The following is a 14,741-nucleotide window of genomic DNA, read 5'->3' as shown; positions in this document are numbered from 1 at the left end:
TTCCACTACTCCTCTCAATGATATAAATATGAATATAAACATTTCTTTAAATTCCTAGATAATAGCAGTACAGCATCACTACCCAGATAAATTATTCAGTTCCTCCAAGATGTTGCAATGTTTTGGTTTTTTTGTGACTGCTGCTGCCTAAACTGACAGATTTTTCTTTTTAAATTAAATAAAACTTAAAAAAAAAAGCTTTAACTTTTTGCCATAATGTAGTTTAACAAAAAAGCTGAAATTGCTGCACATAGCCTTCCCAAAAAACAGGATTTTAACAGTTCACATTTAAAGTACAAATAACATCTAATAAAATCCTGTCATCAGAGGTCAAAGTGCAAAAGAATTCCATATAGGTCATTCAAGTTAGTTAGAATGAACTGTTTGCACAGTAGACGTAAATCTTATTGAATGTCTCAAAATAGTTTTTGTAAATATATATATATATATATATTAAAAATCACATTACCGTTTTCCGTAACAAATGCTTCTGGATAGAAATCTGGTTTTCCAGTTTAGACAGAGAAACACTGGAACTTGTTGACGAATGTTTAGCTGTTTTTTCTTCCTTTTTTGACCCCATGAACTCCAGCTAACCATAAATCCATGACTAAATTAATTGACGATTACAGGACTACAGCTGGTACATTGACGTAAACATAATCTTTTGTGTACAAACCACCACCGCTCACTTCATACTAGTATGGCTCCCCCCAGTGGCAATCAGTGACTGTTGCTTGGGTTAATGTTTTTAACCAATAAATTAATTATTGGTTTGTTTAAATTTTATAGTAATGACAGAGTTCACTCTTCCCTCTAAGTCATTCTCTCTGCTGTGAAATGCCGCTGAAGTAGGTCGACATTGAGGAGCAGGAGTCTACTGTATCCACTGGATGGCAGCAGAGAGCTGCCTGCCGCTTACAGGCATTATGACATCATCCACAGACTTCAATCATACCTTAGGGACGGTTCAGGGGGATTATTGTTGTTTCTTCTAATTGGACCCGAATATGTTGAACATTTTAAGACAAAGTTCTGGTTTAGCAGAGAAGTAGATGTTGACAATGGCTGACGTCCTGTCTGGGTCTTTCCTCTTTATATAAATTAATCCACTGATAAGGTTCCCTGGAAAGCAGTTTGAGTTTCTATAGCGACAAGCATAACAAAACCCCACATTTTTGGAAGCTTGCAGTGATTTAAAGTCTGAAGGTAATTACCTTTGTTAAAGGAGAGATAAGAGTTTCATAGAGTTACATAAACAGTTAATTCTTCTGAATTTCATATAAAGCATGAGTAAATAGGAAGGAAGCAGGGCAAACCAGAACAATCTAAACTTGTGGCTGTGATTTTCAGCCACAAATTTACAGTTTGTAGTGCATATGAAAAGTATTTAGCCCTTGGATTACTTGCCCTTGTGTTGTTTCCTACAACACAAGGGCAATAAAAGAAGCAAAAATCCCAGTGATGTCAGTGTAAAAACTGATTTCTAAAAACTAATGACAAATATATGTAGACTAATAGGAAATAAGTGATTGCATAAGTATTCACTTTAAAGTGACTGACCCAATTCAACAGAGCTCCAACCAAGTGGTGCCAGCAGTCTAACAACGAATGGAATGGAGAACTTCTGAGTGCAGTGTGCCTTACATAATATTAAACAGGCAGTATTATGTGTTTTCCAGGTACATAATACAATTATACAGCACAATCAAGTAATTATGTTACTTTCAGTTGTTAAAAATGGTGAATATATCAAATATAACTTAATTAATTTAACATTTACTCACTTTAACTTTGTCAGATATGAAGTTCTTTTGATGAATAGAAATTGTTCAAGAAATTTATCTTGGAGCAAATATTTTATTTTACATTTGTGTTTATTAGAAAAGTAGATAGTTTAGTTCCTGGTATTCATTGCTATTTCAGGAGCAATTCCACCTCTGTTCTCAAGTTTTGGTAACACCGTCCTAACCGCGTGTGTTGGGTTTATTGGTGTTTCTCAGAAAAAAACAGAAAGAAAAAAAATACTCACAAAAATCTACCTTCATGACTTATGAAAACCGTTGGCTTGAACATCCTCCTTACTTTTGGAAAATACCGTGGCGACTTGTTCATGTCGGTAATTTCACTTTGTCATTGCACAGCATAAACAAGCAGCGTGGATGTGAACGCTAACTGTCAGCGTACCGGTTTAAGTGATGCGGGTGTCTGCAGCAGGTATGTGACAATGAGGGCAGGGAGACAGGAGACGGGTGACACGAACCCACAACAATGTTCAGTATTTCCTCATAAAAACTGTTCAATTGTAAGGATCATTGTTTAGAAATAGGAGGCTTATTTCAATGTTACCTTTGTTCTGGATTGAGAATGAAAGATGAACTTACGACTTTGTGACGACCTATTCTACTTACTAAAGCTAATATGACCTGGCTGCATAGCCTCTAACCTAAACTTCGTTGATGCACCTTGGGTTTTAAATGCAGGATGTCCTTGGATTAGCTGCTTTCTAAAAGCTAGCCAATAGCTTGTCAAGGATTGCACTCAGGTGTTTCAACTTCTCATGGCGCATTCTCTTTTGAATCCACAAAAAGGCAGGTTAGGGTAAGTAAGGGTTCATTCACATCATATTCATTTAGTTGGCTTTAATTAAACTCTGGTTCATTTACCTTGGCAGTCTGGTTCGTTTGGGGAGGTGTGAATTCACAATCAAACTCTGCTGCAGACCAGAGAATCAGAAAACCTTAGTCTCAGTTCAGTTAAATACAACTAAAACAAACACACAGGTCTAGTGCAAACGGGAGAGATGACTCAGGGTCTTTCACCAAAGACAAAAAAAAAACAAATCCTCCAACCATCTGACGCCACTCCAGTTTTGGCTCAGGGTTTTCTTCAGAGATTTTCATGTTGTGTCCTTCAGCGGTTCTTGGTGCAGCGCCTCCACAGGCGAGGAGGGGAAAAGGTTTTATAAAATGTTTGGTTCTTTTGACAGTGCACAGAACCGCAGCAGCTGAAAAAAGTCTATCAGGCGTGAAAAGACCCAAAGAAGCACTTGCGAAGGAACCAAGAATAGGTGGAGGTCCACTGCTCTTTTTTCCCATTTAAGGTATCATACCTTTATGTGGGTCTGAAAGTGTTTCATTAAAAATGCTTTAGAATATTTTCCCTTTGTAGTCACGAAAATGCTTGGTTGCTGAGAAACACCGCACCAAAATCTTTCTTAATCATTTTCCATGTTTACCTGTTATATAGTAAATGTTTCACATTTTTTTATGCAAGCATCACTTGTCTCCTCTTGCAACTCTGGCTAACCCTCATCCTCACATAGTCATGGCAGACAGGTGTGGCGGATACCCTCATCACTTACATTTTACCTTTGTGTGTCTGACATGTTGGCAGGTACGCTGCTGCAATCAAATCTTTGATCTACTCCTGCAGACGCTTGGCCCATATTTCTTTTAAGCTCACCCCGCGCCGCTATCTGTGTGAGTCACCGATGTTCGAAAACCACCAACGGTTACCAAGTTTGGTTCCTGTTCTCCGTTTCTCTTTGTGTGTTCATCAGGGCGTGGCTGCTCCGTGATGAGGTTTCAGATTCGCTGCTTTATCTTATAAAAACAAGAGAGCCTGCATCACTGAAAAAGTGTTGTAATGGAATCTGATCTTGAACAGATTGGGGAGATGAACTGCATGATGGGCTGACACACCAACACCGTACGCATCTACGCTGTCATTCTGTAACAGTGGATCCTTCCCCACTGATCAGAGACAGTTATACAACCAATCCTCAGTCTTCACCCATTCTATGCAGTTTCACTTGATTCACATCTCTCTTTAGTGTTTCATCTGGGTTTACTCCCATTCACGTGGATTCCTCTCGTAGAATTTCAGTCAAGTGGAGTGAGAAGTTGATTTTTCTGCGGTGTTTTAGAATTGTAGGCTGCCTGTAGTTTTAGCTATGGCAGAAGTGAAGGAAGCAGTTCAGTCTGTGTTGGTCATGCCTCCAAATATTAAATTAACACTAACAGTTGGCTCATTAGGCTCGGCACTTCTCTCTTTGTAGTGGAGGATGGTTACTTATAACCCTAATTTAAAATATGTAAATTCATATTCAGTTCTTGCTCCTAGTTATTTTGAATCTCATTGCCCCAAACCAGACCTGGCTGTGATTGGTTCAGCAGCTTCTCTATACTCTTATTATTATTACTCTGAGTAATAAGAAAGAATCAACTCAAAGCAGGGATAGTCTCCAGAGTAGCTTCACAACAGCGTTCCTTAAACTAAACCCAGGACAATGGAAATGTCCTGGATTTAGAATGGAAAAATGTAACAAAAATAGCCTAATGTCAGGGAAATGTCAAGTCTGCCTGGAATGCCAGAGACCCCTGCTCTCTCTTCCACCCTGGCCAGGATCACAAAGATTCCCAGGCCTGAAAAACAAACCATCTCCTCATAGCATAAAGGTTACAGAAGGTCTTTCTGTCACTGGGATTGTTCAGATTAGATTTAAGGAAATGTGCTCTGCTCACATAAACACCAGATTTTAACTCTATATGAGGAATGCTGTTGCTTCTTCTGCTCTCACTAAAATCTCCTGGACATCATCCAAACTCCTGAGCCCTTGATATTAAAATGTTTCTATTTAGTATTTAAAGCTAATATCAAACAGTCTTCTCTCCATGATTTGTGGAGGAAAATGGTCTTAATACTTGACCTGTACCAGATGAGTAGGGTGGAAATGTACCACCCTACATCTCCATCTCAGAGATAGGGTGAAGATGCTAACTTGCGTTGATCAAGTTAGCTTCTAACTGTTGCCTTGAAAGATCTATACTAATATGATAGCTAATATAGACGTTTCTACTAAAGAGACAGTGCTAGCAGGTAGTTTCATCATGGTTTCTGATGAAAACCATCAGAAACCATGATGGTTCCTGAATTTGAGTTCACCAAGTCAAATTCAAGACTTTTTGAAACCTTTTTAAGACTATTACGAAGGAAATTTAAGACCTGCATCACCCAAATCTCAGCTGTATATCCCATCATAGTAACAACTTTGTTGAAAATTCTTCAAAAGGTCAGACAGTTGCTTGACCACAGTGTGAAGGAACTGTGCGCTAATCACAGTGGCGACCATTTTCTATGGAGTTTTAGTCACGCCAGGGAGCAAAACTGTGACATATCTGGGGCGCAGAATGCAAGTAGCCTCTAAAGGGTTGGTAATAGAAGTGAGGTAACGGCAAAGTCGAATGTAATCCAGCCGAATGTCGATATGTTTTCACTTACCGATGATCAACGCAAGAAACTAGAAAGGTCAGAGTATTTGTCCAGAGTTGCCTCAACCACTTCGTGTCACAGAACGCAATGAAGATGTCAGAAAAACACTACATCCAATTCAATTCAGATTTAAATTAAAATTACCAAAAGCACCAAAGTGCTGTACAGAATACATAAAACTATTTGAAGTACAACATAATGGCCACTATAAGGACACAAAAACAAGAAAGCTGACTGCGGCAGACGGCGAGCCGCAAACGTCTTTCCCATTTTTGCATCTTATATTGAATATACAAGGTTAAATGGTCCTGCCATGACAAAATGTAATATATATGTATTCAAGGCCAAGTTACATCTTGTTTTAAGAATTTAATACATTTTAAAGACTTAATTTTAGGTACATGAATTTAAGACTTTTAAACGCTTTAAAGGATGCTGATATCGTGGCAGGCTGCAGCTGCCTCAGCGGATCAAACGTTTTCCCTCATCCTTTAGGAATTCTTAATGATTCTGCAATCACAGCTCAGCTTTTTGTTTGTCACCACACCGCCTTGCATTCCTCTTTGTCCCTCAGCAGCAGGCGGAAGTGACGGGCAGATAAGAGCACATTTTTCACCCTGCCACCCTGCCAAGCAGCAAGAGGAAAGGAAGCGAGGGCCAAAGGTTACCTTCAGATTGACTCCATTTTTCCATCAGACAAATATTTACTCAAGATCTGTTTTTTTTTTTCCACCTCACTGTAAACCTGTGATTGGTCCAATATCAGTCTGCACACATTTTGACATCCTTGTGGCATTTCCTTTTAACCTTAACCCTCCAAAACCAGCACACAATGCTCCAGCCGTGTTTTTTCCTCCTGTTGTTTCTCTAAGCACCTTCTATCTATCACGTTTCCAGCACAGTGCTGATGTAAAAAAATTCCTCTACCAGACTTTCCATCCAGCATTAACTAAACAATTGCACTCCTTCCTGTTTTTAAATTTGGCCGTCTGGTCCGCAATCTGAAACCATTTATGGTAAATAATGTGTAAAACAAATACATTGATGCTACTTTGATTTTATTTTGGGAGCAGATGCACCTGTGAACATCCAGGAAGAACAACACCTTAGCCAGCATACTGCAGCATGACGCAGCACTGAAAATAAACTCCTGCTTTAATGACATAACATTGTTTATATGAGCATATTGTGACACCAACAGATCAATAGAAGTCAGATGTTTCCAATCATTTAATATTTGGATTAAATTTGGAGCCTTTGTAAAAGAAAGCTGTAATACAGGTTGCATTTTGATAAGCAGCATGTAAATCTGACAAAAAGATTTTGTCTAATCACAATCATGATTTAATCATGAGTTATTTGACAGGTGTTTTTAACACTTACACGTGAGGAAATACAAGTCCTTGCAAATGTATTCACACTCCTAGACGTTTTAGCACATTTTGATGCATTAAAACCACAAAATTCAATCTACGTTAGTGAAATATTATGTGACAGACCAACACAACAGACTATATCGATGGCTTTCAAACAGTGTACAAATGAAAATCTGAAAAGTGTAGCATGCAAAAGTTCAGTGTGAGGACCTTCACTCTAAGTGTTGGTCATTTGAAGTCAGTAGACGTCCTGCTGTTCTGTGAAGAGGAAAGTTGGACAAAATCAGAACAAAAAAAAAAAAACAGAAGAAAAACAGCCTCAGTTTGTCGGACCTAGTTGTGCTGGAACTGTCACTACTAACACTTTGATTTGAATTCCTTCATTTCTCCCACTTGTTCCTGTATCATATGCTCTCTTTGTCTCAAGTTCACCAGCCTGTAGCTCTGAAGATCACAACACGACAACGGGAAGGAATACCTGGGAGGTTTGAACGACTTTAACTCCTTAGGCTCTGTGGGTACACATTTCAATATCTGTGTATGTGGGATTAGAAGAGAGTGTGTGTCAGTGGAGTTTTACTGTAGTGTGTTTACTTGGTTGTGTGTGTGCGTTTGTTTGTAATACCTTGTGGGGACGATTTTCCTGCCATATACTACGTTGTGGGGACCAATTGCTCCTTGTGGGGACCGGAGCCTGGTCCCCACAAGGGGAATCCCTGTTTTTGGGTCAGGGGTCAGAGTTAGGGCTAAGGTATGAATTGAGTTTTGGTTAGGGTTAGGGTTAGGTATGTGATGGTTAGGGTTAGGAAAGTGGTAAAGGTAAGGTTTAGGCTGAAGAAATGAATGGAAGTCAATGGAAAGTCCCCACAAAGATAGCAACACAAGCATGTTTGTGTGTGTGTGTGTGTGTGTGTGTGTGTGGGCTGCAGAGAGCTGATCTGGCGTATGTCTCTACGAAGGTCAAACCGTGATGCTCACCGTGGAGACGCTGCTATGACCTCACCTTCCTGCGGGGGGTGCTGACAGCCCTTCTTTTTATCCCCCTATCAGCGGCAGGGCGCATGCAAACCTTCTGCTGCCACTCACCTCTTCCTCTGGCGCTCCGGTTCCATCTCGTTCCACGTCTCTCATCTGTGGAATGAGGAAAAACAAACAAGGCTCCCTGCAGGCTGACACAGCCCCTCTCGGCCGCTGCATGCTCCTGATTTTCCAAAGAAATAATTTTATTTGTCAAAAAGTAAAAGGCAACCACCTTTTAAACCCTTGTTTGACCACAATCCAAACTCTAATTCAGTACAGAGTACCAAAACATTGTACTCAAGTAAGAGTAGCACTACTTCAACATATTTTTACTCAAGTTAAATGACTAATTTGAGAGTAAAAGAGTATTTGGTAAAAAGTCTACTCAAGTACTGAGTAACTTATCAAGTGATCAATCATTTAATATTTAAAAATTACATCATCACATCTAAAGTTAAGTGGAAATTTTCATATTTTATGGACGAAAATCCAATAATTCATGATTCATGAAAGGAACAAAAAAATAAAATCAGGTAAAATAAAAATTGTCCAAATCAGTTTCTTTCAATAAAAAAACGCATAAACTTTAACATAAAGCTGCAGGTGTTTTGTCTGGTGAATTTCTGGTTAAAACATGTTTGTTTTTCATTCAGTGGGTAGAAAATCCAGTAGTAGAAATTCTTCATGATTAAATTACTCAAGTAAAAGTCAAAATTACAGCTTTAGTAAAAATGATCCTAAAGGTACCTCTTTTTCAAAAAAGTTACTCAAGGAAATGTAACTAGTTACCACCCAACTCTGCATATTTGACTAATATAAGCATAACTACAGATAAAAGAGATAAAAGAGAATGACAGAAGATGATAAACATGCTATCTGTAGAGATGTATTCATTATGAGCTGCTTAGAAATATTCTCATCCTGCCGTTGTTATTTTGAGTTTCCAGTCTGAATGACATTCCATGAGGAGACGGCGGCTTCACTCCGGTGACTGGAATGCTGTGTGTCACCGTGATGGAGCGGGGATGTGGGGGTTTCAGGTGGAGTCTCAGCCGAGTTGTATAACAACAGCCAAGCTCACAGATGTGGGAGGAGCCTGTGGGATATATAAGCAGACGCTCCTGGCTGCAGCTGAACACAAAGCACCTGTTGCTGCTGCTGCACAGAGTTCAGACGCTAAACCTGCCCACCGACCTGAACGTGTCTCCTGACTGCCGCTGCTCTTTCATCCAACGCCACAAAGAACCACAATGAACCGCTTCAGGAGCAAGATGCTGGGTTTATTCATTATCTGCATGTCTCTACAAGATGGTAAGTTGTTTTTTATTATTATTATTATTATTATTATTATTATTATTATTATTTTGTTTGTAGCATTGAAACTCTTGGAAGTTGGACACTTATTAAAGATTTCTGGACAGAGTAAAGTTCTGAAACCTGGAAGTTTTTTTATTTTTTATGATGGATTAAAAATAGAGATGCTGCTGTTTTATTTGACCAGACTTTGACCAGTAAACAGAGAGCATAAATAGAACAAGTGCAGACTTCCATGGAACACTTGACCTCGATAAGAAACACACCTTTTATTAGAGATTAAACACAATATCAGTGTAGCACTGCTGATCCCGGCACTTCTGGTCAAGATAGTGTATCATCTTAATTGGAATAAGTTAAATAACTAATAATATTTGTGCAGCAATGGGTCCACATTACACATATTGTATGTCTCTTTATGTGCATGTGTGATTTATAATCACATATGTATGCACACATTTGTAATGCTGTCTAATCTCTGGATCTCTGGTACCTGCCAGGCTGTGGACTCCCTTTATCAGACCAGCAGGAAGCGATCGTCTCAGAGCCACATCAGCGCCACATCAGGACCAAGCGCTGCTCCTGTAGCAACTGGGAAGACAGAGAGTGCATCTACTTCTGCCACCTGGACATCATCTGGGTCAACACACCGAGGTGAGGTTCTTCACAGCTTCAGACAGTGATGCTGCTGGTTGGATTTGTGTGTGAAAAGCCAAATGTCTAATAAAAGCCCAGAGATGCTTCGATAAGCTATCTCCATCTAAAAATGTTTCATTTGTCTTTAACAGCAAACTCCTTCCTTATGGCCTGGGAAGTTCTGCGTCTCGCCGTCGCCGGTCAGCCAGCCGATGTGAATGCCGCGATCCTGCAGATAAAACCTGCCATGGCTTTTGCCATAAAAGGTGAGCGATGCCTTTTTATTCTGTATACCTACCCAGCAGGAAACTCAGTATTTTCCCCCTCACGACATAATCTGGATTTGGAAGGTGCAGGTCCTTTCTGTGCAGAAGAGGGTGGTTGTTACAAATGTGCAGAATATTTTACACACGCTTGTCTTCTGATGTGATTTGAAAGTGTATCTTCTGATGTGATTTGAAAGCGTAGATCTTCCTTAAGACCAAGGAAGATCTACGTCTTCCTTGGTCTTAAGTGATACATCGAGAAAGCATGTCACCACAGAGCTAGAGAAAAGATTCAATGATCGGACGTGTGATAGTGGCCCTGTGGTATGAGGGTGGTAGCAGATAGCAAAACCTGCATTTCTCCCGAGTGACTATGGTTTATTAAAAACTCGGCTATTTTTAGGAAAGTTTACATTTCTGTTGTGGCTCAACGGAGTTGGTGTTGCGTCTTTGGTATGTTGTGGTCACAAAAGCACCACGATGGATTACTCATTATCTCTTGATGTTGTCCTTGAAGATGTTTTGTAAGGCACGTCCTGCTTTTCAGCCATAAAAATATTTACATTAGGAATCTCTGGAATTGCCAACTTGGTCCAGAACAGTTGCACCCACAGTAGGGTCAGGTTATAGATCTCTTTTTCTAAGGCGCCAAAATGTGACATCAAGTTCTGAAACGTCTATATTTGTGGTTTAGTTTCAGTCCTAATTTTAACGACGGCCTGTTTCTCTCCACAGTCCTGAAGACGGCAGAACGGAGGCCTTGCAAAAAGTTACCAGCATAAACAGCCACAGATTTCTTACAGCTTTAAGGTAAATAACAAAACTCACATTTTTGTTGGGTTTTTGTTGTTATTTCTGATCAACAACAAGGAGTTTCTAACCAGGACTCTTGTTTCATGTTTCAGATCTGTGGTCAAGCTCAACATGGCAATCGCAAAAGGTATTCAGTCATCAAACTCTTCAGGAGCCAAGAAAACCAAAACAAGAAGGTAAAGGAGAGAAGATCCAAACAACGCTCTGACTTAATGGATCCTACCTCCCAGTGGGGTACCAGTGAGCCTCTGAGACTCCTCCAAACTCCTACTGACTCCGGAGCTCAAAAGGATTCCCCATCATGTGGAAACAGGAGTGGAGACATGAAAGCGGAAGGAGGAAAATGAAGACGTGTTTCAAACTTTGGGAGACTCCTTAGTTCTAAATGATGAACCCTAAATGGAGGAACAAGCGTATGTCGTCTTTTTCTCCTCCATGGAGAATAATGGGCCAAATCACAGTTCATATGTAACAATTAGTCTCCCTCAGTCAAAGTCAAATATTCAAGAAAGGTCAAAAGTACCAACAGGGACTGGGAATTTGGGCTCAATGGACGAAACACCAACATTGGTTCTCTGAGAAGACCTTGAAATTGAGAACTGTGTCATTTATATCCTAGAGTCTATATATATATATATATATATATATATATATATATATATATATATATATATATATATATATTTCATCTGCATTATTTCAAACGTCCCTGCAGACCCTTATTTCCAAACTCCTCTGTATCAGAGCTGGAATCTGCTGTCCTGCTTGATCTTTAGGACAAACCTGCAAATGGCTTTTGAAATAATGAAATCTTGAAACCGGCAGCTAGCTCAGGCCTGGCCCACACGGCCATGGTGAAGCGAATGTCATCTCTCTGGGTTTTACGTAATAACAATTAATTCTTTCAAGGTTTGCCAGCTCCTTCCTGTTTGCTGAACGGCAGTGACGCTGTAGGTCTATTGTGATGACTCAAGTGTTTGTTTTTATTAGAGGATAAGCCAGAAGGTTTCTATGATGTTTAGCTTGTCTGAAAAAACAAACAAACAAGCAAACAAAAGAACACATCAGTCCCAATAAGTATCCATTTATTCCTCTGTAATTGGTCAGAGGAACAGTAGTTGGCGCTGCAGGCTGACTGAATCTGTGACTGAATGTGGATTCGCTCCGTTTCAATCACTGCAAAGCAGAAAACATCTCAGCACTGAATGTCAAGTTCAGTTTACAATCTTTTTTAATACGAACACAGTAATTGTAAATAGAAGAATTTATTTATTGCCTAACTTATTGAGAAATGTATTTATATTTCTATAACTAATGTTAAGAATTTTGTATGAGAATAAAAGAAAATGTTGAAACTATTCATCTTGTATATCTTGTTTTTTTTAGTTGTTTTTTTTATTTTTATGGATGTATATGAGAGACCACATTTAGCAGAAATACATGTTGCCGTTTTTTAAACGTTTATTCTACACATCAAACATGAAGTCAAAACAGGATTTTATCATCTATTCAGAGCTCACTCTGTTTTCCGTCTGGCTGATGCTGAGACTTTGGTGCAGGATTTTATTTCTACTGTCCTGCTTTCTGGTTTTCATAAGAAAAATCTGTCCATCATTCAGCTGTTACAAAACTCTGCAGCTCGTGTGCTAGCAGAGACCAGAAGTCTCAGGATAGTTTTTAAGATTACTTCAGTGGTTTATAAATGTCTCTTTGGTTTTTTGATGTACTGCAGACCCTGAGGTCCTCTGGTCTGGTACTGGTCTACCAACCAGCACCTCCAGGATGTTGTTATGGTTTTGTTTTTTGTTTTTTTGTTTGTTTGTTTTTTTTATCGTTGCTTCCTAAAATTGCAGATTTTGCTAAACCTTTTTGAAAAACTTGAAATTTTTTTAAAAGATTTATTTTTCCCATAATGCTATCTTACAAAAGAGCTGAAGTTGCTTCACATAACCTTCCTAAAAAGCATTTCAATATAGTTCATATTTAAAGCCCAAATAACATTTTCAATACCTTCTTGAAGTAGCATCTTAATACAAAACAAATCATGTCCTGAGGAGAGGTCAAAGTGCAAAAGAAGAATCACATATTGCGTCATTGGAGTTAACATGAACTGTTTGCAAAGTAGAAAAAAAAACATACAGAAAATCTAAACATGTTATTTGTAAAAGAAAATTAATAAATAATAAAAATAAATACAAATGTTACCGCTTTGCATCATACATGCAGGGATAATGGGAGTTCTCCTTCCTGCCACCTTGGAATATATGCTGATATGAAAATGAAAGGGAAAAAACAGCAAATAAAAGAGGTAAAAAAAAAAAAACCAACACGTAAACATGTTTGAACAGTTCTTGAGGAACACATTTTCAACATCTCTGGTTTGGACTCTAACCTTTGTGCGTGCGAGAACTGAGGCAAATGATACAAGTGATACGGGTGTGGGGTCGGTTGGACCCCTTTGTAAACACCTACACTGTATGGAGCATTATGCTCCAGCTCCTGGTTGTTTGTGAAAAGAAGGTGTGGACATGAATCATACCAGAACTTTGGACCAAAGGAACTAAATGGAAGAATTAACCCAGCAGCTGTGGTGTGTCAACAACACACAAGGGTGCAGCCAAAGGTTTTACTTCCTCGTTGCTTAGAAAGAAATAATGTGACATTAATGTGCAAGGATTCTGAGGTCAAGTGGGATTAAATAAGACATGATAAGAGTTTGACTTTTAAAATAAAAGTAAGGTGGACTTGGATGAATTAAAAATGGGAAAGACAATTAAATTTCAGTTTTCAAGTAGCTTAAGATCCAGTAATAGTTTCAGGATCAAGACTTGTAAAAGTAGAGTCTTTGAAAATATCTTCTGTTTGAAAATTACTGTCCAAGAAACTCTGGTATCTTTAAAGCCCTCTCTGCATATTGACAGCACAAAAGCAGGTGTGTCTGCTTAACATTTAACTAGTGAGGGGGCGCACTTTCAACCTGCTGAGAGCCGGAGGGAGCAGAGTAAAACCCAGCATGTCATCACTGCACACAGCATTTCTTTGTGTGTTACTGTCGCTTGTCAAAAAAACAGTCTGCCTGTGAGGTGACGTTTACATAAGATAGGCTGTTCTTGGAGGGCAAACGTGAGCTCATGAGTTGTTTATTACAGAGGATGTTGAGTGACATTTTTTTTTCTCCAAAATTATCTGCAGGACATCCTGGACTCATGGGTCAAGTCTGTGAGACTTACAGATAATTGACTGGCTGAGGAAGTGGCTCGATTTAAAGTCACACAAAGCATCGTTTCGTTCAGCTCTGGAGGTTTAAACCGCATCAGTAGGGGGGCAGGACACAATCTGACCACGAAGTAATATTATGGACTGGATTTATGTAGGGCTGTTCTATAGTCACAAAAAACACTTTACAGGAGAGTCGCTTTACGCTGACAATCTGTGTTTTCATTACAAATTTTGTGGAAACTTTTGTCGATGTTCTGCTGATGTCAAACAACCACAATTTCACAACTGCAGTATTTCCATAAACTAAGACATGAAATTAAAAATCCCACACTTATTGAGCTCGTTCACTCAATAAGTTATAACATATAAACAGTTACATGAGATATATTCATAATTCATTATGGTGCAAGCGCTCATCATCTTTCATCCCTCAGAGGAGACGTCGGCGTCTTGTTCAGGCATTGGAGCAACAAGCCCCGCCTACTTGGGAGCGGCTATGCATGCGCCGTTTTGGGGGAAATTGTAGTTGGTGATTTTACTGAAGTGTTATGGATTCAACACGTTGGAATGACACAACTTTTTATGAACTGTGATGCTGTGAGAGCTCTGCTGGAGACAGATGCAGATTGTCCGGAAAAAACAAAAACAAACCGTCATCATCCTCCTGCCACTTCCTGTCATCTTCTTTGTTGTTTCCTCCAGTAGTAACATCCAGCTGTTGATCATGTGACTACTGTGATGTGAGAAATGGTGTTTCCATTGCACAAATTTATTATTGCAATTTCAATTTACACAATGCTATGGTTAATGGAAAAAGGAGCTA

General features: G+C 39.2%; 1 protein-coding gene and 1 long non-coding RNA gene across 2 annotated transcripts; both read left to right on the top strand.

Annotated features, from left to right (window-relative positions):
• The first annotated feature begins 1,128 nt into the window (after positions 1–1,128).
• On the top strand, positions 1,129–7,912 carry LOC107836917 (uncharacterized). Its single transcript, XR_001662890.1, has 3 exons — positions 1,129–1,209; positions 7,078–7,164; positions 7,610–7,912. It is a non-coding gene; the product is annotated as an uncharacterized LOC107836917 (long non-coding RNA).
• A 702-nt stretch (positions 7,913–8,614) lies between these two features.
• Positions 8,615–12,055, top strand: edn2 (endothelin 2). The gene is made up of 5 exons (XM_007558399.2): positions 8,615–8,981; positions 9,485–9,638; positions 9,773–9,886; positions 10,622–10,696; positions 10,792–12,055. Exons 1-5 carry the CDS (start codon positions 8,921–8,923, stop codon positions 10,877–10,879), a joined length of 492 nt encoding a protein of 163 aa, XP_007558461.1. The 5' UTR covers positions 8,615–8,920; the 3' UTR covers positions 10,880–12,055.
• Positions 12,056–14,741: the final 2,686 nt, after the last annotated feature.

This window comes from Poecilia formosa, unplaced genomic scaffold, assembly GCF_000485575.1.
Source record: "Poecilia formosa unplaced genomic scaffold, Poecilia_formosa-5.1.2 Scaffold96, whole genome shotgun sequence".
In the NCBI taxonomy this organism is placed as follows: domain Eukaryota; kingdom Metazoa; phylum Chordata; class Actinopteri; order Cyprinodontiformes; family Poeciliidae; genus Poecilia; species Poecilia formosa.
The sequence above is the reverse complement of the archived record's forward strand: the minus strand, read 5'-3'. Positions and strand labels throughout refer to the sequence as shown.

Excerpts from the sequence above, each read along its gene's own strand:
- edn2 (XM_007558399.2), top strand. The coding sequence starts at position 8,921 with ATGAACCGCTTCAGGAGCAAGATGCTGGGTTTATTCATTATCTGCATG. Across the intron at positions 8,982-9,484 it reads CTGCATGTCTCTACAAGATG|GCTGTGGACTCCCTTTATCA; the intron begins GTAAGTTGTTTT and ends GGTACCTGCCAG. Across the intron at positions 9,887-10,621 it reads CATGGCTTTTGCCATAAAAG|TCCTGAAGACGGCAGAACGG; the intron begins GTGAGCGATGCC and ends TTCTCTCCACAG.